Here is a 23,416-nt window from a genome sequence, read left to right on the forward strand (position 1 = left end):
AGACGAGAACGAAGACAAGTTTGCATGCTCAAGCAGACCTATTAACTCTGGGAAGTTGATGTTCCTATAGTCGCGGGTCTTCAAGGTGTCCAGAATGCAGGATTTTTCACCCTAATTAAAAAATTTCCAGGGGAGACTCCCCAGACCCCCCCCCCCTACAGCCGGACCACCTCCAACAGTGGTGCTACTGTAGTACTAGTATCCCTGACTGTCACTATAACACAACCTCCTAGTTACATTGTAGTTTACAGGTACATTCTATCTTAGTGCTTCTCACGCGCAACCACTTAGGACTAGATAGCCCTGCTTGCAAGACCGGTACGGCATGACCTATCGCATTCATGCTGTACTAATACATTACATTGATTCCTGTACTAGACTGTAGTCCTACTTCATGCACCATTGCGCATCCCCCGGCCCTCTTAATCATCAAGTATAAGATTCCCTCGCTCTATTCAGCTTCTCTTCTTTGAATAGCGTATTTCCCGGCATCCTTCCGGCTCCAATAACTAGCCGACAAGTAAGATTCCTTTTGCTACACAGTTTTAGATGTCATTCTTGTTGCCCCACCCGTTGCTCGCCACTTAGGTCCATTCGTCCCCCGCACTGTTTCTTGTCCTGTTGTTCTCCTGCTTTCTTTTGCCCTCACTCCCAGCTGCTCTCTCCCTCTGGCATATAAACCCATCATTCTTTCTCATTGCATTGTGGAATTATGAAGTGAAGAGTTTTAAGCCCAAGAGCTTGTTTTCCTCCGGCTAGTGCTGTCAGCCTGTATCACTTTCTGTTGTAAGTCCAAAGTGCCTCAGACACGAGCAGGCTGGCAGACACTACACTACGTGCCTGTATGTACATGTATGGTCCTTCAATAGCAGGTGTGTAACCGCCTCATTGAGTCATAGGGCATCTGACCTCAGTGTTTTTCGGATGCCATTTTATGCTCCTTCTCAAAAAGGACCTGATTATGCCAAAAACTATGCCGGCATATTCCGCTTACCCCTACCACGCTAACGCCGAGACCCCTGGTCGGCCGAGTTGCTCCCTGTACATCGGCACGTCGTCCCTACATCCCCTGTGTCTTGTCTTGTGTTTGTCTCCACATGTCTCTTTGTAGGGCTGTGTTCCCAATAAAAAAAAAAATAAAAAAAAATAAAAAAACCACCGAACCTTCGACTCGGCAAACTGCAAGAAAGCACCGCTCACTGCTCAACACACAGCGTTTCAGGGAATCATTCACCCCTCACCGGTACCAGTTCTGAGCTTGGGTAGGCTGAGCTGAGGAAGACTTCACCTCAATAGCACCACTTGTATAGTGCTCTCCAGTAGGCACCGACGGATTATGCCGGCAGAAAAATTGGCAGAATTCGGTACTTTTTCTGGTAGGTTTCATGCATGTTTGGTATGTGGATAAAGAAATGGAGCAGAATTCGAGGAATTGCCTGCCATAAGGTTTGTATGGTTCTGCCAATTTCACTGCTTTTCGAGCAGAATCCAGGGGCGGATCCAGGGGGGTTCGGGGGGACCCACCCCCCCCCCCCCCCTTGAAGGGCACGGGCGCACGCGCCTGCAGCTACATAGACCTACCGGTATGCGTTCGGTTCGGAGAAAGAGGTGCACTTGTTGAGCTGCTACGGAAACTTCGAAAGTAAGTTTCAAATACTAGTTTCTGAATGGTGCGGTGCCGTCACGGCTTGTGCTTTTGAGCTGTCTTAGAGTTCGTCCAAGCGTCTAAAAGAGGCAGGCTCAAGACCAGCTGCCCTTGAATTTTGGTGACGCTCCAAAGAAAAGTGTAGCCACTAGTGTCGAAGGTAGAACAAAGAGCGAAACTTTGAAAATCACGTTCAAGTTCAACCTCCCATCATCCAATAATAACATTTTCCCCAAACTGGGGACAATGAGTCAATGACTAAGACACGGAAGATGCAGGAAGCCTACCTTATGGAACCTACTCTACATACCAGTATATTGGAATCAACATAGGGTGGCTCGGAATACAATATGACGAACAATTATTATAGACGAGCTGCTGGAGAAAAGTACCAATCAGCTTGTCACGGGGGGGGGGGGGGACCAGGGTGATAGCACAGGGGACGACTGCAAGCTCAGCCATTACAGGGTTGCGTTCAAGGGAAGAGAGGGAAGGACGTAATAGTAGAGGTGGGTAATAACAGAAGGGGGGGGGGGGGTAACGATTGACGGCAAAATACAAGCAGGCGCACCGTGACGCCGAATGGGGGGGGGGACCAAGGGGACGGACAAAGGGGAATGTTGGCTAGATACATGACATGTGCGACCACACGAGACTTGTAAGTTGTAGCGACTTTACTCACTGTTTTGCCTCCGACCAGGGAGTCGTAAAATACCGGAATTTTACGACTCCCTGCCTCCGACAACCAGTTACCTCGCTCCTCAGTCCTCACTACCATGGCTACAGAAATGACCTCAGTCTTCTCTACATGATCCTACTGACTGTCGTACTGATAGTACCAGAGTACACCTCCTCGACTTCACTGGAAGACATCACACCAGTGACCTCCTCTTCAGTACTTCACGTGTCATCTCCTAGTCTCCACACCTCCCGGTCTTCCAACTACAGACAAGTAAAGGTTCTAAGCACAACACTAATATACATTGTACAGTGTATCAGTCATTTTAGTGCTGAAATCACCTGAATACTACATTTTTTAGTACAAGACATCCGACGACCTGACCTCACCAGCTGCAGTATTCAACGTCTGTAGGGCCTTCCCTATCAAAATAATAAATTCTACTACTACTACTACTACTATTCACACACACTAGGTAGTATCGACATATCTCAGTTGTTTTGTTCAGCTGTGAAACTTACTTCCTCGTTTTTACTTGGCTTGTATCCATATTCGTTGCGCTACATGTATATATAATACCGTCCCCTCCCGGCAGGCCAGAGGCAATGCCAGAACTAACGTGTTACTTGGCAGAAGGTAAAGAGTAAAGTCTTCTTGCACAGGCAGTAGATCTACATGCTTGTAACATAGTAACAAGTAATAGTTACATGCATAGTCACTAGTCCCTGTACTACTAAGTACTAGTACTAGTACTAGTACTAGTAGTGACTACTACTAGTACTACCCGGCCACAATGGCCGGTAGTCTTTATTTCTTCCATATTCATGATATTCCGGCAAACCAAGCTCAGCACAGTACAGTCTGACAGCACATGACTAGAGCACCTACCGGATGTGCAGAAATGTGCCGGAAGAGAGGATGCATCCCACACGAACTGGCACTCACGCCAACAGCACCACTGGTGTCCTGCGCTTCACGAGCCTCAAGTAACAGTTAGTTGCTCAACGTTTCAGGTCGACGTCCATTTCGCTGACGGCTTCCGAAAGCAATTTTACATGTATCGGCATTGCGCGGAACGATCCGACAAAGCCGGTCGTGGAGAGACCTTTACTTCACTCTTCGGGCTTTAGACGGCTGGCGTTGTTTCTTACGGCGCGTAGCATTATTGTTATGACTCGACGTGGCAGCTGCAACAGGAGCCGGTGAAATACTTCTGCAAGATATCAGTCCGCGGTTAGTACAACAATTTAAATAGATAACGTTAGCTGCTCAGCACTGGTGTTCTGCTCCAAGTAATACTAATAGTTTTGTGGAGAGAAAATTCTAATATGTTTGCTATGCTTGCAGTGTAGTGCGTCCATACTCGATAGGGTGATTGCGGACGGCACGTGGCCCCGTGGGACATGTGGTTTGTTATGGGCAACTCGCCACCGCGCTAAGGAAGAAGAGACGAAGAGGAAAGGATTTCAATCGTTGAGCTGTTACTGTCCATCCACCGTTTTCGATCTAGGCACTACCTGTACCGATACCCACTTTAGACGCTACCCATCGGCAGCAGGCGGCTGAAGCAGCAGGGCAGGAGAGGTCTGTTATCACCATCATAATTATTTTGGACTTGTTCAGACTAGGAGCGGATAGCTAGCGCCAAGCCCCGCACTCATGGCCACCTTGCTAGCTACCATTGCCGGTACAGTGATTGCTTTGTGGGCTGCACACTGCTCACTGGCTGAACTAACACTGGGGCCTGGAGTAACGACGACGGCAGCAGCTGTGGTTAACGATTGGCACTGCATGCATGCTCAAGACAAAGCAAGTAAGTCCATGTCCGGTTTGTAGTTTATGAATCCTTTCTTTCACGTCTGGCCCTCTGGGTCCGGTGACCATGGTGACCTTGTGCGTAGCATCAAGAGTACATGACCAAGATACTACTACTAGTAGTGTGGCCACCGATTCGCCCCTGGCAGCATTTTGCTGTGACCTCAGTCTTTCGCAGGCATTGGCCGATGGATGCCATCATGCGAGGGACATGTACACTACTCAATAGTCGGGTAATCATCTAGTTTAGGGTCCCAAATTATTTCGCACTTTCCCAGTGTTCTGTGTACTTTCTATGTACTTTCTGTGTACGTGAGAGCGTGTCAACCCCAGAAATTTGCAAATCGAGATCAAAAACACAGTCAGTAGCTGTTGATATGGAATTTTTTCATCACGAACCGATCAGACAGGGTACTGCTGATGAATGCTGCGGAGCAGGGAGCCGAAGGTGTTTCGTTCCTCTCGAACTCTTTGCCTCCACACGAACTCGCAGAGGTAGGTTGGAAACAACTCGCGAGACGTGCCGAAGTTGCGTTGAGCTGGCGCTTTGCACGCATCCACATATTCTCGACATTGTTGGTATGGATGCTCTTGACATAGTGCCGGTCTGCATCTCCAGCGAAACCCATCGTGGCTTTCCTGCCTCCTAGTGAGGCCACATCACGCACCACATGTGTCACAGAGCATTTCGTTCCTGATAAAGCGCCGAGCGGCAAGGAACTCGAGTTGGCCAAGTAACAGTTGGGTCCTGGAAAAGATCGGCACAAGGGTGAACACGGTCCACTGCTCCATCAAAATTGCATCATTATTTTAGTATGTCTCCCTGAGGGACATTCCGTATCGGCGCACCGGGACGCCCAGCCATTACCACAAAGTCAAAGGAAACAACTCTATAAAGGACACAAAACTTCGAAACACACTCGAGCACGCTCTCACGTACACAGAAAGTACAGACAACACTGGGAAAGTGCGAAATAATTTGGGACCCTAAACTAGATGATTACCGGTGAAATTTTGATTTTAGCCTTAGCTTCCCTTTTAAAGCCAGGTAGTGCCATGCATGGGTCCCAGACATGGAGATGTGATGCAATGTAACTAATACTTGTGAGGTCTGTATTCTACCATGCCAGGCATGGTGACCTCTCTTTGCACTTACACATTGTAGACCATATAATAGTATGATGCCGTGGAGCACTTGGGCTGGGTGAGCCCATGGCAGCCGCCAATAGGATCTACATACTGTCTTGTTTATGCACTGTCCTGACGGTACAGTGAACGGTTGTGGATGTGGCTAGACCATCAGGCTTCTACTGGCCCTAGCTTGCTGTATGCATCTCAGTTGTGTAACATCATTGTGCTTGGTGTTAGATAAGCCTTGTTTGGTTGACAGCATGTTGTTTGGTTGAACGCATGTTGTTTTGTTGAAAGCATGTTGTTTGGTTGACGGCATGTTACAAGGCGGAGGACGTGCATGTTGCAAGGGGGAAGACTCGTCCTCCGAATTGTAACATGCTGTCAACCAAACATCATGGTACTTGCATACAGCTCCCCCCCCCCCCTTCTCTCTCTCTCTCTCCCTCTCTCCTCGACCCATGGAACAGAAAGTAGGTGGTACTGACTGCAGTGACTGCTATGTTGTCGATAAATAATGGTGGTAAAGACACACCTGGCAATATGGCGGTAAACACACGCCTGCCCACACACGCTCTCTAGGCTGCAAAGTTCTGGCACAGAGCTCTCCTTCTCACCACCACCACCATCAGTTCGCGCCTGGCGCCTGGTCGATGCATGGTTGGCGGTATCCAGCATAGCAGGCTGGTACATCAAGTAGTGCATGGCACATAGCAGATGACACAGCAACGACATAGCTCGATTGCGACGTACGTTTCGTCCCCGCTGGACTCATCAGGCAATCTTCTTCTTGGATGTCTTCACACGGAGCTTGACTCGGGAGAATGAATTTGAAGACACCACTGCAGCTGTACTTATGGTTGATAAATAATGGTGGTAAAGACACACCTGGCAATATGGCGGTAAACACACGCCTGCCCACACACGCTCTCTAGGCTGCAAAGTTCTCCACCACCATTATTTATCAACCATAAGTACAGCTGCAGTGGTGTCTTCAAATTCATTCTCCCGAGTCAAGCTCCGTGTGAAGACATCCAAGAAGAAGATTGCCTGATGAGTCCAGCGGGGACGAAACGTACGTCGCAATCGAGCTATGTCGTTGCTGTGTCATCTGCTATGTGCCATGCACTACTTGATGTACCAGCCTGCTATGCTGGATACCGCCAACCATGCATCGACCAGGCGCCAGGCGCGAACTGATGGTGGTGGTGGTGAGAAGGAGAGCTCTGTGCCAGAACTTTGCAGCCTAGAGAGCGTGTGTGGGCAGGCATGTGTTTACCGCCATATTGCCAGGTGTGTCTTTACCACCATTATTTATCAACCATAAGTACAGCTGCAGTGGTGTCTTCAAATTCATTCTGCTATGTTGTCATAGTAACTAGTTACCAAAGGAGGATGCTGCTACAAAAGACTTTAAGTGCACAATGTCATGCTCAAACACATACACAGTCCACATGGATCAAATTGTCGTGCTATGAACTCCATTGAACGTAATGCATGAAGGGAAGCAGGCGGGCTGCAGCAACACACCCGCAAATGATAAATTGCCACCTGAGTCCGTTCTGAATTGAATCAGTCTAATCAAAACATGGCACTGCGAGTCAGGTGGAACTTTGCATTCCAGGTCTGCCTGACGATCGGAAGCACTCCCTCAGGCCTGGCCCATGATCGGGGCGGGGGGGGGGGGGGGGGGCGGCGGGGGAGGGGCTATATTTCGAGCGTGACTGCTCAAGATTGCTTGCGGGCAAACGCCTCCTGACTACTAACCAGCTGTGTTCTGTCATGACCTGTTCGCACGAATGTCCGGCCTGTATGGTCGTCGGCCCTGATCTGACCTTCATGCAGACCGTAATTTGTACGTTCATTTGGTTAATACTTCGAAGTACATCCCTGACTACAAGCTTTTGTACACTGAGACATAGCTGTGCACCCTAGGCCTTAGTAACTAATTACTTATGGCTGCACCTGCATGTGTCTGCTATGCTCTCTGTTGGCCCATCATTGCCGCCTGCCCTTAGCCCACTGCAAGAAAATCACGACCATCTTGCCGACGAAGAATGAAGTGCGGGCGGCTGCCCTTGCCTCAACTGTAGCACTGCGCTGTGTTGTGGAGACCAACGGTCCGTTCAACCCCAGTAGGCCTGTCAGTATATCGTGGTACTTCATGGACGCAAGTAAGTTATGTTTCCGTGCAGTCTCCGGGGGACAGTCTCAGTTTTCTGGTTGCAAACGCTGTGCACTGATTGTAATGTGACGCTGCGTTGATACATAGCCAGCAATCGTATGTCATCACGTACATTCAAAATTAACATTATTTTGCGAATCGACCTTTTTTTCAGGATCACTTTTCAACGAGGACGAAGCAAAGTCGGCCGAACGAAGCCTAGAGGAAGAAAATCACCCTCTCCACTTCACCATCACGATACTGACATAGATACGAGATGAAACAACTAAAAAATCCACAAGAAAACTGTACGGCCATCATCGCGCTGACTTTGGTCTGACTTTGGTCTGAGAATTTCTATCGCGACCAAAAATGTACGAGGAGCACTCAAAAATAAGCCACAGACGTACCTTTATCGCTCTCTACTCCTTTTTCAAGGCACAAAAGTGGACTCTCCACTTTCAAACCAGGAACTAGACATACCAGTGGTCCTTTTCAGCTGCTCCACGAGCGCAGGAAAGGTTCACCAAGGGGCGCAGAGCAGCATCCATTCCAGAAAAAGAGCTAAATTACGAGTGAGACTGCATGCCTGAGTACATGAGTACATGATTGTATGAGTACATGCAGAAAATAGTCAATTTCAGCGTTTCTGCTCCAAACAGCAACTAGCTACGACTAGAAACAAAGATTACACCAAAGGATCAAACAACAACCATTTTCTGCAGTTTTTTGCAGATGGCTTCCTTGTGCTTGGCCGGCCCAGCACGCCAAAAATCACACCTCGGAGGAGTACAAAAATTACAACTCTCAGATGTCCTCGATTGCTGGCCATCATGCGGCTTCCTTTGTGGAGTTTCGCATGCAAAATGTCCAAACATGACTTGGCGGCATGCGAGATGCAGTATCAACAGAGATGCAGCCCCTGACTTTTTGACGCCCTTCGCCGGAGGCAATGATAACGGTGCTACAGCAGAAGCCATACCAACCAATGCCGAGACTGCACCATTCAACAGCTTGCAGGCCTGAGGGATTGATGGCCACTATTCAGCCTGATCAGCACCAAACAGCTTGTGGAAGTGGGGTTTCTGGAGAGTGAATCTCTGCTTTTTTGGTATTCCTTTTATTTCTTCTCCTTTTTTCTATTTTCCTGCACACACACGCACGCACACACGCACGCACGCACACACACATCACACATCACACCGCATACTCCGGCATGCACTGGCTGTAGGTACTTGTACTTGTACTTGCTCACTGCCAAAACTGGTCACGTGGGTTTCCCCGGGAGAGGGGAGAGAGATTCAAAAGGAATCTTGGAAAGAGGACTCAATTGGCCATTGAACCGCCCAACGGCCGACACCCCCTGAAATCTCCAAACTATGGGTGGACTTGGAACTGTTCCCACTTATGGGCTCACCACACCTCAGTAAGTGGGTGGGAACAAGGTGCAGAAAAAGGATTGACGGTATCAAGGTACCTGTCCCGGGATCGAACTGCATTTACCCCTGCCCCCCCCCCCCCCCCCCCCGTGAAGGTAATACTTGCTACTACAGTTGAACATCGATTATCCGACCACCTCTGGGCAGAGAGTGATAACCTCGGCAGTGGAAAGTGTATTTTTTATAGGGGAGAACTTACTTACGGGGAAATACGGTATTCGAGTAGATCCATTTGGGAAGGGGCGGATGGGCGAGTCCTGCTTGCCGCATAAAGTCCTACATGAAAATGTACTCACCCTACGAAATCTGTGCGTGCGTCTCGTACACCGACCAAAGGTCAAGAGCTGGGAGTCGTGCAGATCTATCGAAAACCAGGTTTTGTGTGATCCCTGGTCAAGGAAGGGTGCGAACTGTTGCATACATTTCCAACCAGGTCGAGGACACATCTGCATTACAGTACGGCCTCACACACTTCACAGAGTGGTACGCGGATACAATCATTATCACTTCCCTGACAAGAAGTCAGGGAGAGGCGCATGGGAGAGACGGGGTGCTCTGGCGGGATTTTACGGTAGTGTGGGTGGCTATATCAAAGAGGATCTGATATAAGCTTGTGACTAGCACCATAGTCCATTGATTACACAAGAGTTAAAATCCAGCCAGAAGTAGTATATGGTTTGAATTAACAGCCAGGTATGTATACTTCAAATAGAAAGTATATGAACCCTGCAACCAACAAAGGTGGCAGGTACAACATTACACCTTCAAGCGGCTGTCAGTGGTAACCACCCAGGAGAATGAAAGAAAAGTCCGGAGCCGGATGAGAAAGAGAAGAAAGACGCATGTGACCATAATTGGCGGGAATTAAACCTGCAACCTCTCAATTGGAATTTGGCTGCACATACCACTGGACCATATGTGACACATGCACGCACGCACACACGTACATATGCACGCACGCGCACACACACACACACACACACACACACACACACACACACACACACACCTTTGGACCTTTGGATGCCCATTGCTCCGTGCTATGATAGCATCAGGAGTTGCAGTATTTCCTGTGGCGAGTTAGATCGTTGGGCCGACGAAAGTCCCTGCCACAGCCGCAAATGAACACTCTAAGCTTTGGCACAGCCGGCCGGGGACGATTGCACATGAGGCGCCAGTCTCGTCTGTCCTGTGCCAAGTCGCACCAGTCACCTGTCACGCACCGAGCACTCAGATCAGCAGCGGCGATGTCCCTCCAACGTTTCTTAGGACCGTGTCTGGGCCTTGTGTTGAGTCCCTCGGCAAACAGAACGCGCTTGGGAGACGGGAATCCTCCATTCGCCCAAGGTGGCCAAGCCAGCGTAAACGGTGACAGCGTACGACCTCCGCCATTGACGACGGCATACCGAAACGACGGGCTAGTTCCTCAGAAGAAATGCGCTCCTGCCACTGCTGGTCCCGTGACACACCCAGAATCACTCGGATGCAATGGTGATGGAATACCTCCAGGCGATGTAGCTGCGGGGCCTTCAACGTCCAGGTCTCTGATGCATAAACCAGGACCATCAAGACGCAATCTTGGTACACATAGCGCCGTGTCCCAAGAGACAGTGACGTGTTGCGGAAGATGGGGTCCGCTAGGCTGCCAAACGCACGCGATGCCTTTGCCAAACGGAATGCAATGGTTTGCGTCAAGGATGCACACTTGCTCCTATTATGTTTAACATATATTTCGCAGCTGTTGTGACGGCCCACTGCCACTGGCGGTCGATCTCCTCTATTCCTGGCTTTCGACTGCGCTATCGTTTGGGTCGCAAGCTCGTCGGCGGTCGCACAACCAAGAGTCGCCTTGAGCACCTGGATGTCACTGAGTCACAGTTCGCCGACGATGCCACACTGTACACCACCTCACATGAGAATCTGTGCACTATGGCCAATGAGTTCATCTCATGCGCGTCTGACTGGGGCACACACACACACACACCCACACACACCCACACCCACACCCGCCCGCCCGCCCGCACGCACGCCCGCACGCCCGCCCGCACGCACGCACGCACGCACACACACACACACACACACACTCAGAGGTCTAGCCAGGATTTTATGCCAGCCGGCCAACGTTCTAGTTAAAATGCATCGTTCCCCGCAGCCCCCAGACCCCCACCATCACTCACGTATCCACACAGACACACACACACACACCACTACAAATCTTTCATTGCAGCTTGCATCTCCTTTCGCTTCGTCCAATTATGGGCATTCATCAGGCAGTTGTGACAATGTGATTATAGGTAAATTAACAAAATATGAAAAAGGAAGCAAACAGCTACATGAGCATGGATCATGTGTTCACCAAGGTCATGTCTGCATGCAGTGTACATAATTGGTCATCTGACAAGACCCAGCCTAGCCATAGCCGTGTACACCACCAGAAGCAGCGAACCATGACCCAACCTGTTACATTTTACTGACGTACTCAAGTGCATACTCAAGTGCATTTGAGCTTGAGTGAAGAGCTAGCACTGAGCCTGAGTAGCCAGTGCTACGTACTGTACTGTACATACCTATGCCTAGGATATGGGTTGTACTCCACCATCTCAACTCAAGTGCTAGTGCAGTGCACTACAGTCTACATGGGGGTGACTGCAGCCAATTACCCTTGGAGCTGTCTCAGCTGGTTCTTCGGTTCTTCCCCTGAGCCGGCTTTGGCTAGATCACTGCGTGACACACACACACACACACACACACACACACACACACACACACACACACACACACACACACACACACACACACACACACACACACACACACACACACACACACACACACACACACACACACACACACACACACACACACACACACACACACACACACACACACACACACACACACACACACACACACACACACACACACACACACACACACACACACACACACACACACACACACACACACACACACACACACACACACACACACACACACACACACACACACACACACACACACACACACACACACACACACACACACACACACACACACACACACACACACACACACACACACACACACACACACACACACACACACACACACACACACACACACACACACACACACACACACACACACACACACACACACACACACACACACACACACACACACACACACACACACACACACACACACACACACACACACACACACACACACACACACACACACACACACACACACACACACACACACACACACACACACACACACACACACACACACACACACACACACACACACACACACACACACACACACACACACACACACACACACACACACACACACACACACACACACACACACACACACACACACACACACACACACACACACACACACACACACACACACACACACACACACACACACACACACACACACACACACACACACACACACACACACACACACACACACACACACACACACACACACACACACACACACACACACACACACACACACACACACACACACACACACACACACACACACACACACACACACACACACACACACACACACACACACACACACACACACACACACACACACACACACACACACACACACACACACACACACACACACACACACACACACACACACACACACACACACACACACACACACACACACACACACACACACACACACACACACACACACACACACACACACACACACACACACACACACACACACACACACACACACACACACACACACACACACACACACACACACACACACACACACACACACACACACACACACACACACACACACACACACACACACACACACACACACACACACACACACACACACACACACACACACACACACACACACACACACACACACACACACACACACACACACACACACACACACACACACACACACACACACACACACACACACACACACACACACACACACACACACACACACACACACACACACACACACACACACACACACACACACACACACACACACACACACACACACACACACACACACACACACACACACACACACACACACACACACACACACACACACACACACACACACACACACACACACACACACACACACACACACACACACACACACACACACACACACACACACACACACACACACACACACACACACACACACACACACACACACACACACACACACACACACACACACACACACACACACACACACACACACACACACACACACACACACACACACACACACACACACACACACACACACACACACACACACACACACACACACACACACACACACACACACACACACACACACACACACACACACACACACACACACACACACACACACACACACACACACACACACACACACACACACACACACACACACACACACACACACACACACACACACACACACACACACACACACACACACACACACACACACACACACACACACACACACACACACACACACACACACACACACACACACACACACACACACACACACACACACACACACACACACACACACACACACACACACACACACACACACACACACACACACACACACACACACACACACACACACACACACACACACACACACACACACACACACACACACACACACACACACACACACACACACACACACACACACACACACACACACACACACACACACACACACACACACACACACACACACACACACACACACACACACACACACACACACACACACACACACACACACACAGCTATGTAGACATAGCAACTTGTGCTGGGATTACGCCATTCAACAGCTTGCAAGGCTGAAGAATTGACCGCCACTCCTTTTAGCCTGGTATCCACCACACAACTGATTGAAGTGACTTTTTCTGGCCAGTGAATCCCTATTTTTCATTTCATTCTTTTGTGACACACACGCCACACCACATACTCCGGCATACACTGGCTGTTGGTCACCACCCAGGAGAATGAAAGAAGAGCTAGGAGAATGAGAAAGAGAAGAAAGATGTGTGCGACCATAATCGTCGGGAATTGAACCCGCAACCTCTCGATTGGAAATCGACTGCACATACCACTGCACCATATGGGACACACACACACACACACACACACACACACACACACACACACACACACACACACACACACACACACACACACAGGCCTTACCATGCATATACCGGTACAGTTTTGTGCCATGGCCGATGAGGCTAACACTAGCTGTGTATTCCTTTTCCCTGCAGTAAATCTCACGCTCTATTACTCATTGTGCTCTGCCTCCATTGCAGAAGATTATCCAGGCCATGGTATCTTCAGTACTGAAAGGAAATCTTGGGAGATGTTGAACAAAACATCTGGAAGACTCATCTATAACTCGTCATTTATACTGCACGGCTTAGACGAAACGGCGTATGGTCTGTATCGCTGCCTCGTGGACGACAGCATCCAAACAGAAAACCGATACTTCTTTGTGACTCCCAAAGGTTTGTGTGTTGAGGGAGGGTGGGGGAGGGGGGGGGGGGGGGTACGTTGCTGTGTGCAGACCCGTGGTGTATTGCCATGTGTGGGATGATAACATCCAGTGATAGTGCTTGAGCCTTGCCGCCCTCATGTTCATACAGCTGTGTTACTAGTTTTTTTAGTTTTTTTACTATTAACACAGCCCTACTGGAAAACATGCGGAGAACAAAAATAAACAAGGAAAAGGACGAAACATAGGGGATGTGGGGACGACGTGCCGATGTGTTGTATATAGTATGAATGTGTGAATCAGTGGCAGGTTGAAGTTGCCACTATTTACTCTTGACTCCGGTAGGCGTTTCGCCATGAAAGGGCCAGAGGAGGCATGTGCACCCCCTAAAATAGGTTGACCCTCGTTCAGCATGACTGTGCATGTTTTGGTCCAAATGCCATGGGTATACTGTAGCAGGTGACCATGGTGACTACCTGCTTTGAAGCCCAAGGTGCACCTTTCTCCCCCCCCCCCCCCCCCAAAGGTGGCCCAGCTGCGAAACGGATCTACAAACACTTTCCTCGATTAACTGGTGCACTCGTATCTCTCTTTTCCGGACCTCGAAGTTACAGACACCTCGGTTTACCGCCCACCCTATCCGGGCGGCGGCAAGTCAAGTTTTTGCGGACGTATTACTACTCTTTTGCTAATTGTATGGAAACAGTGATGTCATATGCCAGATGTCTGGCCCTTCTCTCTCTCGCTCTCTCCCCCCCCCCCTCCCATTGAAACAACATGTGTGATTCAGAGTCGTGGGCATTTTCAAAATTTTGGGAAGTGCTCGGTCCCGGACCGCCTGGAAAAGAGAAAAATAATATGAATGCACACCAGCCAGACACAGTTAAAAGGCATGCAAGGGGATTTATCGTGATAGTATGTCCATTTGAAACAAATCAAAGTGGCTGTTGCCTGATCCCAGGTTGTTTTCTACTGCACACTGTTATGGACCAGTGCACTGCACTGATTCCCGATTCCGCGACCGTGTGCTATGCCAGATGGTGGGTGCTCAACTGGTTGGGCCATGATATTGAAAGTGCCCCATTTGTAGTACTACCCATTTGTTGTTGTTTGAATTCTTTATTCTTACGATGGCACCATCGCCAATAAGAGTTGTTGTTGCTGTTGCTGCTGCTCCTGCTACTGCTGCTGCTGTTGCTGTTGCTGTTGCTGTTGCTGCTGCTGTTGTTGGTTGTTGTTGTTGTTGTTGTTGTTGTTGTTGTTGTTGTTGTTGTCGTCGTCGTCGTCGTCGTCGCCGCCGCCGTTGTCGTTGTTGTTGTTGCAGATTTTGACCTAACCAACAGGAACGAAATTGGCGAGCTTCTTTCTAACAGTTTCATTACAGAAATTGAACAACTTTCGGCTAAAACTAACTACACTGTGTTGTTCGACTGCTACAATCCAAACACACCTGATGAGTCCCTGTCCTGGCGTGGTCCGGACGGGAAGACCATTGAAGATTACACCACGAATTCCAGCTTCCGTAGAGTGGCCTATCAGACATACCTTAATTATGTGAGTACCCGTTACAGGCTTGAAGCCCCCCCCCCCCCCCCCCGGGCTACATTCACTGTGTTATTCACGGCATGCTTGTGTTGAAGTAAGCCAGCTGAACAGTGTTGTGTCCTACCCCAGGTGGGTTCTACTCGGACTCATCCAGCTCGATCACACACACACTCGAGGTCATTACAGATTTCAGTACATCTCAAACTCCATATCCGAAAAAGACCCAGCTCACGTGCGAGCATGCGCACTACATACATATGGTCCATGTCTAGGACATGACAAACAGTGAGTCCACATCTTCACATATACTCAATCTGCAGACAGAAGTGTTTCGCCCTTTGTGGACTCAGCGCAGCACAGAGGAAAATGAGGCCGAACCTGATAGCAATGAAAAGTAAAATTTTCCAAAGCCGGATTTAAACCAGGCCCGAACGTACCTTCACATACACTGATGGATTGGATGGGAAAGGACTAGGCCAGGGAACTGTATTTCGTAGAGAAGAGAAACAATCACGTCTTCTTTAGAAAGTACTTTTCACCCCCTTAGAAGTTTGAACTTGTGGTGACGGTGCAGAAGAAACATGACGAGTGCAGCTCTTGCCCACCCTCCCATGTCCACACTCTATATGTATGTGCTCACCGGTCCCTCACAGATCCAGTTTCCCGTCGAGAGACACGCGGATGGCAGTGTATCACCTATCGCGCCTGAGTTTGTGCTGCAGGCACACAGCATATTGCTGTACATTGATACCACGTACTTCAGCAGGCCAGGGACGTTCTTTTGCAACAGCACCTCGTTCCCCGGGAACAAGTTTCTGATATTGAATACTACCTGTAAGGTCATGGTTATGTCCTCTTTGTGAGCCTTTGTGAATACTAGGGTTTGATATTCCCAATGTCAAAGTATTACCAGGGGCGTCAGAACTGGTGCGACAGGTGCGCCCATAACCGCACCAATAATTTCATCTTGGGATTTTTGAAGCAATGGAATGTGGGCTTCAAGTTTTGGGCCCAGTTTCTCTAAAAATTTCCAGGGAGAGGACCCCTGACCCTCCATCCATCCATCCATGCATGGCCGCACCAATGTCGAATACCTTCCGCCGCCCCTGATTATAATAATGAGTATTTACCGGACGGTGCACCCCGCAGTGTGCTGAGATAGGCCAGCAAGGCACACTGAGACCAGTGTGTGCAACGCTCAGTCTCATGCTATGCACTTCTCAGGCAACATGAAGATGCTGCAGCTGCTGGCTATGCCAGTATTTACGCCAGGATAAATAGATACGTGTGGGTTCTCTCGGGTGTGGTGCTATGCTTTGATAATTGCATGGCATGAAACTCAGAATTGCGTCAAACTAGCCTTTTATCTTGTTGTTCTGTATAGCAAGTATCTACGACTACAGTACAGTGAGTAGCAAAGTAAAGGTCGCACGTCCGCGTTACCACCGGCTATGTACCGTATATTCTCTATTATAAGCACAGGTCTCCATTACTAGCACAGTCTCTATTACCAGCACACTGTGAGCACTTTTCGAATTATTATAAGCACGGTCTCTATTATTAGCACGGTCTTGGTGGAAATCAATGCTGCATGCATGATATCTAGCATGTATTTCTTCTCGCTCTGTATGGATGCATTGGTTGAAAAAATATAAGCACGGTCTCCAATATAAGCGCGGTCTCCAATATAAGCACGGGGTAGAGGGGTGTTGAAAAATATAAGCACGGCGCTTATAATAGAGAATATACGGTAATTGTATTGAGAAACACAACCAGCTTAGGAAGTTTCGCATGTGCCAGGCCTCCACCATGCCTGTGATACCAGCCACCAGCCACCCCGGTATCACAGTGAGTAGTAGTAGCATGATGAAATCCAGTTACTGGTGTGGAATTGCCTGCACAGTTGTTGATACCGGTGATCTTTTTTTTTTCTTCTTTTCTAAAGCATATTGTGTTGCTTAGATACCTGTTACTTTTTGTTAATCCTATGTTTTTGCTTAGCCAATTCAAGACCTTTTCCGCGGCCACCTGTCGTCAGTTTGTTTCCCAGTGTCTACGAGGTACTGGAGTCATTCGTGACGACGCGCCTGTATTGCAATGCGTCCGTCTCATCGGATGCAGAGCGCCCGCTAAGCTTCCACTGGGACTTTTACTCGGAGGAGGAGGGTCGCGTATTTTCGGCCAAGAAGAGGTTCACTAACATCCAGGTTGTGCCGGACACGAACGTGTCGGACCCTGCAGTTACCCAGAGCACTCTGATCATTGACCGAGTAGCGGAGTCATCAGAGGGAACGTATGTGTGTAAGGTCACGAACTCCTACGGCCTATCCAGTTCAAACCGCGTCTTACTTGACGTCACTGGTAAGCTGTGATCATACTTGTACGACTACGCAGCCATGCACTCCTAAAAGGTTATATCTATGGAGCCGGTACTTTATGGGTTGTTTCCATCGCCGGTTGTGTGCATACGTATGGTGGGTGTGCATCCGAACATGCATGCGTGAATTTCTGCTCTCCATCCAACTGGGGTGCTGCGGGTCCTTTCAGGACGTGCCATCATCTATGGATGGACAGTGTTCTATTTCATTTCACTACATTGTGTTGTGTATTTGCTCGGAACAGTACCGAATCATGACCCTCCCGTGTACCTGGAGCCGCTTCAGCAGCTGACGTACAAACGCGTCCAGATCGCTGAGCCGCTCAGCATTGTATGCAGCCTGCACGGCGGCGTCACGCTGTCCACCGTGATGCGTCTCCAAACACCCGATGGACGCGTGGTGAACTTGTCAAAGCATCCGGAATTCTCGGAAAGGGTAAGGGCAGTGGATGCAGAGCAAGCGGCGTGTGATCTGCCTAGCTGCGGTGGTGTGAAATCACTGCAGGATTACTTATTATCAGCAGAACAATCTGAGTAGAGTCAAGAGTGCACAACCCCAAGAATGTGTGGCTGCCTGCACAACCTCTATACCGAGTGCTGCGACGGCAGAGATTCACATCATGTGACATGGTGAAAGATAATGCTGGCGAACAATGCAAATTGACCACCGTAAGAGAGTTGAACCCAAAGCAGGGGTGCGTACGACCCTGTATCTATCATGCACAGGGTGCAGCTAATGTGCAAGGGTTTGTCACATGATGTGAACGTCTGCTGTCGCAGACCCCATCCCATGGCTTGCACTCTTCAGGTGTCTGTACACTTACTTATAGTAGAATCAGGTTCAAGTAGTAGCGAGCAGCGCACCCCAAACATGATTCAAACTTGACCTTTGAACCAGGGTCTAAAGTTCACCTTTCTGTGGGAACAGATTCTTAACCTATTTATATTTTTTTCTTCATAGTTCAACCTTTGGCCCAGAATCAAACATCATGCCGTTTTGGGGGTACATCTGAAGATTTTGAGCCAACCCTACACATTCTACCTAGTGCTTATCCGACTGCATAAGCTTTACCATTGCTGTGCTAGTTGCACAATACTGACATGGACTGCAGGGCACACAGTAAGAATTACGAAGTGTCTCAGCCAGTGGGTGTTCAGGTACCCGTATGGTCCTGTAAATGTAGGTTTGCAGCGTACGGCAAACCGTAGTTATCGCAGACAACCGAGCAGCAGGCGAATGCCACGCGCGTGGCTAGGCGCGCAACAATGGGGGTGTCTGGCATGCAATGGCGGGCAGCCGTACTGGGGAAAGCCCAGGCCGCAGTACGAGTACGCCCATATGCGCGGGCGAGACTACCCCATATTTGCATAAAGGTATCAGCGCTACTAATGCAGTGTTTACTACAAGCAGGGCTCATGGCGCCTAATCTCTATATTGGGAAGTAGTTCCTTTCATGGCACGAAAGGACTCCAGCGCGCGTACCAAGCCTCAGCCAAGGTACAGTACTAACCGAGTACGCAAGATAGAACAGGCGGTGTGGCGGAGCAAACATACCACATATGGAAGAGGCGAAGTCCCCGGATGCCGCCCGGTCCACAATGACAGACACCATCATGCTTATATGGGAAATAAGGCGCGAGAGCCCACCAGGTAAGGCGGACCGCATAAGCACGTGGCAAGCGCAAATAGCGTAAGACGTACCCACGAGGCCACAACGCGAGAGTACGGCAGCATGAGCAGAGTACGAGAGTACGATGCCGGATCAACGCAGTGCGGACCAAGGTGTGGTAGTGCCACAGCACGAGGCACCTCAGCAGTTGGAGGTGGCGAACGCAGGGACAGCATCAATATTGGCAGTTATCACATATCAGGTGACCGTTTCCTAGGAATGGACCAATCACTGCCCTTCCTTGGCGGGTGATATAGGCCGATATCACCCCTGCTGCTCCATATCACCCCTGCTGCTCCATATCACCCCTGCTGCTCCATATCACACCCGGCTGCGTACCTAGTACAGTACCCATTGGTACTCACATACTCGAATGCGTACTGTAGCTGAAACTGCATACCGGTAATTAGGATTTCACTGCCGTCGCCAGCCCCCTCCCCCCCCCCCCCTCCCCCAGGCCCTCCTTCGGCCAGCTGGCTTGGGATTGTGGGAGGGGGTCTATGTGGGGGGGGGGGGCTAGTGACAACAATGAATTCCTTACGTATGCAATTCCATCTATAGTACGAATCCAAGTTGACCTACCATGAAGAATGACAAGGCCGAGGGTAAGCACAAACAGAAACTTACCATTCTTCTTATAGCTTGTCCTTATCGTGTCCTCGTGAGAAAAATGGCTAGCTTTGATTTGGGCGTTTGTGAAGGTGACTTTGAAGATCAAGAGCTTTTAGAGGCTGCTGCAAATTATTTCAATTTTTTATCACCCAGCGAATTAGCCGAAGTGTCTGATTTTTCTTTATCATCGACCGCAACTGCAACTTTGTCGAATGGCGAAGTACTGGAGAAGACCACCACGGAAAAACGTGTAACATCCGAGCAAAGTATTGTAGAAGAAACGTCTCAACGATTTGTGCAAGTGTCGGAGGATGAGATCGACAGAATCCGAGAAAGCCGTGTTCCAACCAACACGAAGCGAGCCACCAACAACTGGCTACGTGTCTTGGATGTTTGGTGTACAGTGAACAAGAAAAAGTGTGATCTGAAAACCATTTCAGCTACTAACCTTGCCTCAATCCTAAAGCATGCATATGTGGAAATCAGGCAGATCAACAAGCTTCCATGCTCCAAGAACAGTTTGCTGTAATTCCGCAGTGCTATTCACCGCCAGCTACAAGACCTCAAGCGTAACATCAACCTATACTCTGATCTAGAATTCACCGAAGCCAACCAAGTCCTAGATGGCTACTTGAAGCAGATGAAGCGCGACGGCCTAGCAACCCCGACTCAACACAAGCCACCGATCTCCGACGAAGACAAAGACAAAATCTACAGACACCTAGAAGACTGGAAAAACAACCCCGAGCATCTCACCTACCTTGTCTGGTTCGTCATCACATATCACTTCTGTCTCAGAGGTTCAGAGATACAAGCGCACCTGACAGCTGATGACCTGGAAGTGAAAACAGACCGACAGGGAAAGACGTACATCACATTGGCCACAGCGTTTACCCAGAAAAACCAACAAGGTGGGATCAAGGGAAAAGATACAGTGTCGGATGGCATGATTGTGACGGATTGGCAAGTGGAAGCCGTTCTGCTTCTGATTTCGAAGCTGTCTCCGAAATCAACACGCTTGTTCCAGATCCCTAGGAAGCATTGTCGACCTAACGACTCAGTGTGGTACACTGGACAGGTGTTTGGCAAAAACAAGATTGACGGGCTGATGAAGAAGCTCAGCGAATCAGCCAACCTGAGTCAGACCTACACTAACCACAGCGTACGTGCAACAGCCATAACTACATTGGCCAAGCACAACGTCAGTGTCCCAACAATAATGCGAACGTCTGGCCATCGCAACGCACAGAGCCTAACAGCTTACTTGCAGCCTAGCGAGCAAGATAAGATTGCTACAGCTCACCTGCTCGATGCGGAGGTTGATAAAGCTCTCCAGGAGTCAACTCCTGCGGAATTGGAAGCCTTGGAAAGGCCACAAGTACCACCAGCCTTGCCAGCCTCATCGTGTGTCACTTCGGAGAACAGCGCAAAGTTCATCTTCTCCGGAAACTTTGCAGGCGCTGTTCACATCCACGTTCATGATGTCAAAGCCTGTGAGCAGCGCTAATTCTCAGATACAGTGCAGTATAGTGCTTCGTTTTCATCATCTTCTCTTCTATCTCTATTTCCCGGGACTCTTTTACATTGATGTCCTTTCACTTCTGCTTAGACTTCAATTAAAACAATTCAAAGCTTTGAATATTTCTGTCCCGCGAATGATGTGTCAGACGGGGGTGAATGGGTGTGGCATCGGAGAGGGTCTCCACATAATGTGATGTCCCATTCAGTTCAAAGGGTCAAATCTACTACATGTACAGTAGTGGGTAGTACTACAATTGTAGTATCATGTTTATGTTTATGGACTCGATGTACACAGGGTTGTGATCGAATCCATGTGTTCAATGCATTCTAGGTTGCTAACATAACAAACCAGACCAGACACGGTATGGACTCATGATTGTATGTAGGTGTGAACAAGTTAGTTTCTGGAAATGTTGTGGTGTTTGGTTTCCGCCCAACATTGTCGATCTGCATGTTTGCACTAGCGTGCAGCTGAACCAGCGCAGCCGAACCAACGTGCCTTGCAATGCTTTGCTAGGCTTTTCTTTCACTGTATCTTTTTGGTCACATATAATACCGTACACTTTTCTTACTCAACAGAATCTTAGAACGAAGAAGGAACGGTCGGTTGTTGTCTTTGGCGGTGTGTCGGATCATAGTGCATGCTACTAGGCGCCATTCGGTTACAGCACTTTTTGGTGCCGAAACCCGGGACTCAGGAGTTTGTGTTGTAACTCGGATTAGTCGGGCGAATTGGGTAGCAGTGCGAGATGGCCAAAGTCGAATGCTTCTTGAGACTGTTCCGCGGGGGTCGGGACGACCTGAGCGAATTCTGGGCGAAATTCTCAGTTGTCGCGGACTTGCAGAAGTGGGACTCGGACGAAAAGAAGATGGCGAATCTACCGCTCTATCTCGAGGGTGAGGCGTTCACCGTGTGGAACGAGATGGCGGCAGCGGATAAGAAGAAGCCGGCCGATGTGAAAGCGAAGCTGACCGCCGCTTTTGGGATGGCACCGGATCAAGCATACTCGATGTTTACGTCCAGGATCTTGCGAGGAGACGAGTCGGTGGACAACTTCGCAGCGGACTTGAAGAGGCTTCTCACCTTGTCTGGTGAGCAGGTTGATGCTGATGGGAAGAATAAAATAGTGATCGGGCAGTTTCTCTCCGGGCTCCCCTCTCAGTTTGCGAAGGAGCTCCGTATGAGTGGAAAAACGGACACCATCGACGATTGCGTGGAGTAC

General features: G+C 49.3%; 1 protein-coding gene across 1 annotated transcript in view; it reads left to right on the top strand.

Annotated features, from left to right (window-relative positions):
* Positions 1–3,342: 3,342 nt before the first annotated feature.
* Positions 3,343–23,416, top strand: part of LOC135804788 (uncharacterized) — a 45,041-nt gene continuing 24,967 nt past the window's right edge. Inside the window, exons 1-8 of the mRNA XM_065318745.1 lie at positions 3,343–3,557; positions 3,672–4,137; positions 7,289–7,444; positions 14,287–14,481; positions 15,793–16,022; positions 16,667–16,847; positions 18,015–18,374; positions 18,636–18,826. Of these exons, the coding sequence (XP_065174817.1) occupies positions 3,984–4,137; positions 7,289–7,444; positions 14,287–14,481; positions 15,793–16,022; positions 16,667–16,847; positions 18,015–18,374; positions 18,636–18,826 (1,467 nt within the window). The 5' untranslated portion in view covers positions 3,343–3,557; positions 3,672–3,983. The remainder of the gene's footprint in view (positions 3,558–3,671; positions 4,138–7,288; positions 7,445–14,286; positions 14,482–15,792; positions 16,023–16,666; positions 16,848–18,014; positions 18,375–18,635; positions 18,827–23,416) is intronic.

This window comes from Sycon ciliatum, chromosome 1 (genome assembly GCF_964019385.1).
Source record: "Sycon ciliatum chromosome 1, ocSycCili1.1, whole genome shotgun sequence".
Taxonomy (NCBI): domain Eukaryota; kingdom Metazoa; phylum Porifera; class Calcarea; order Leucosolenida; family Sycettidae; genus Sycon; species Sycon ciliatum.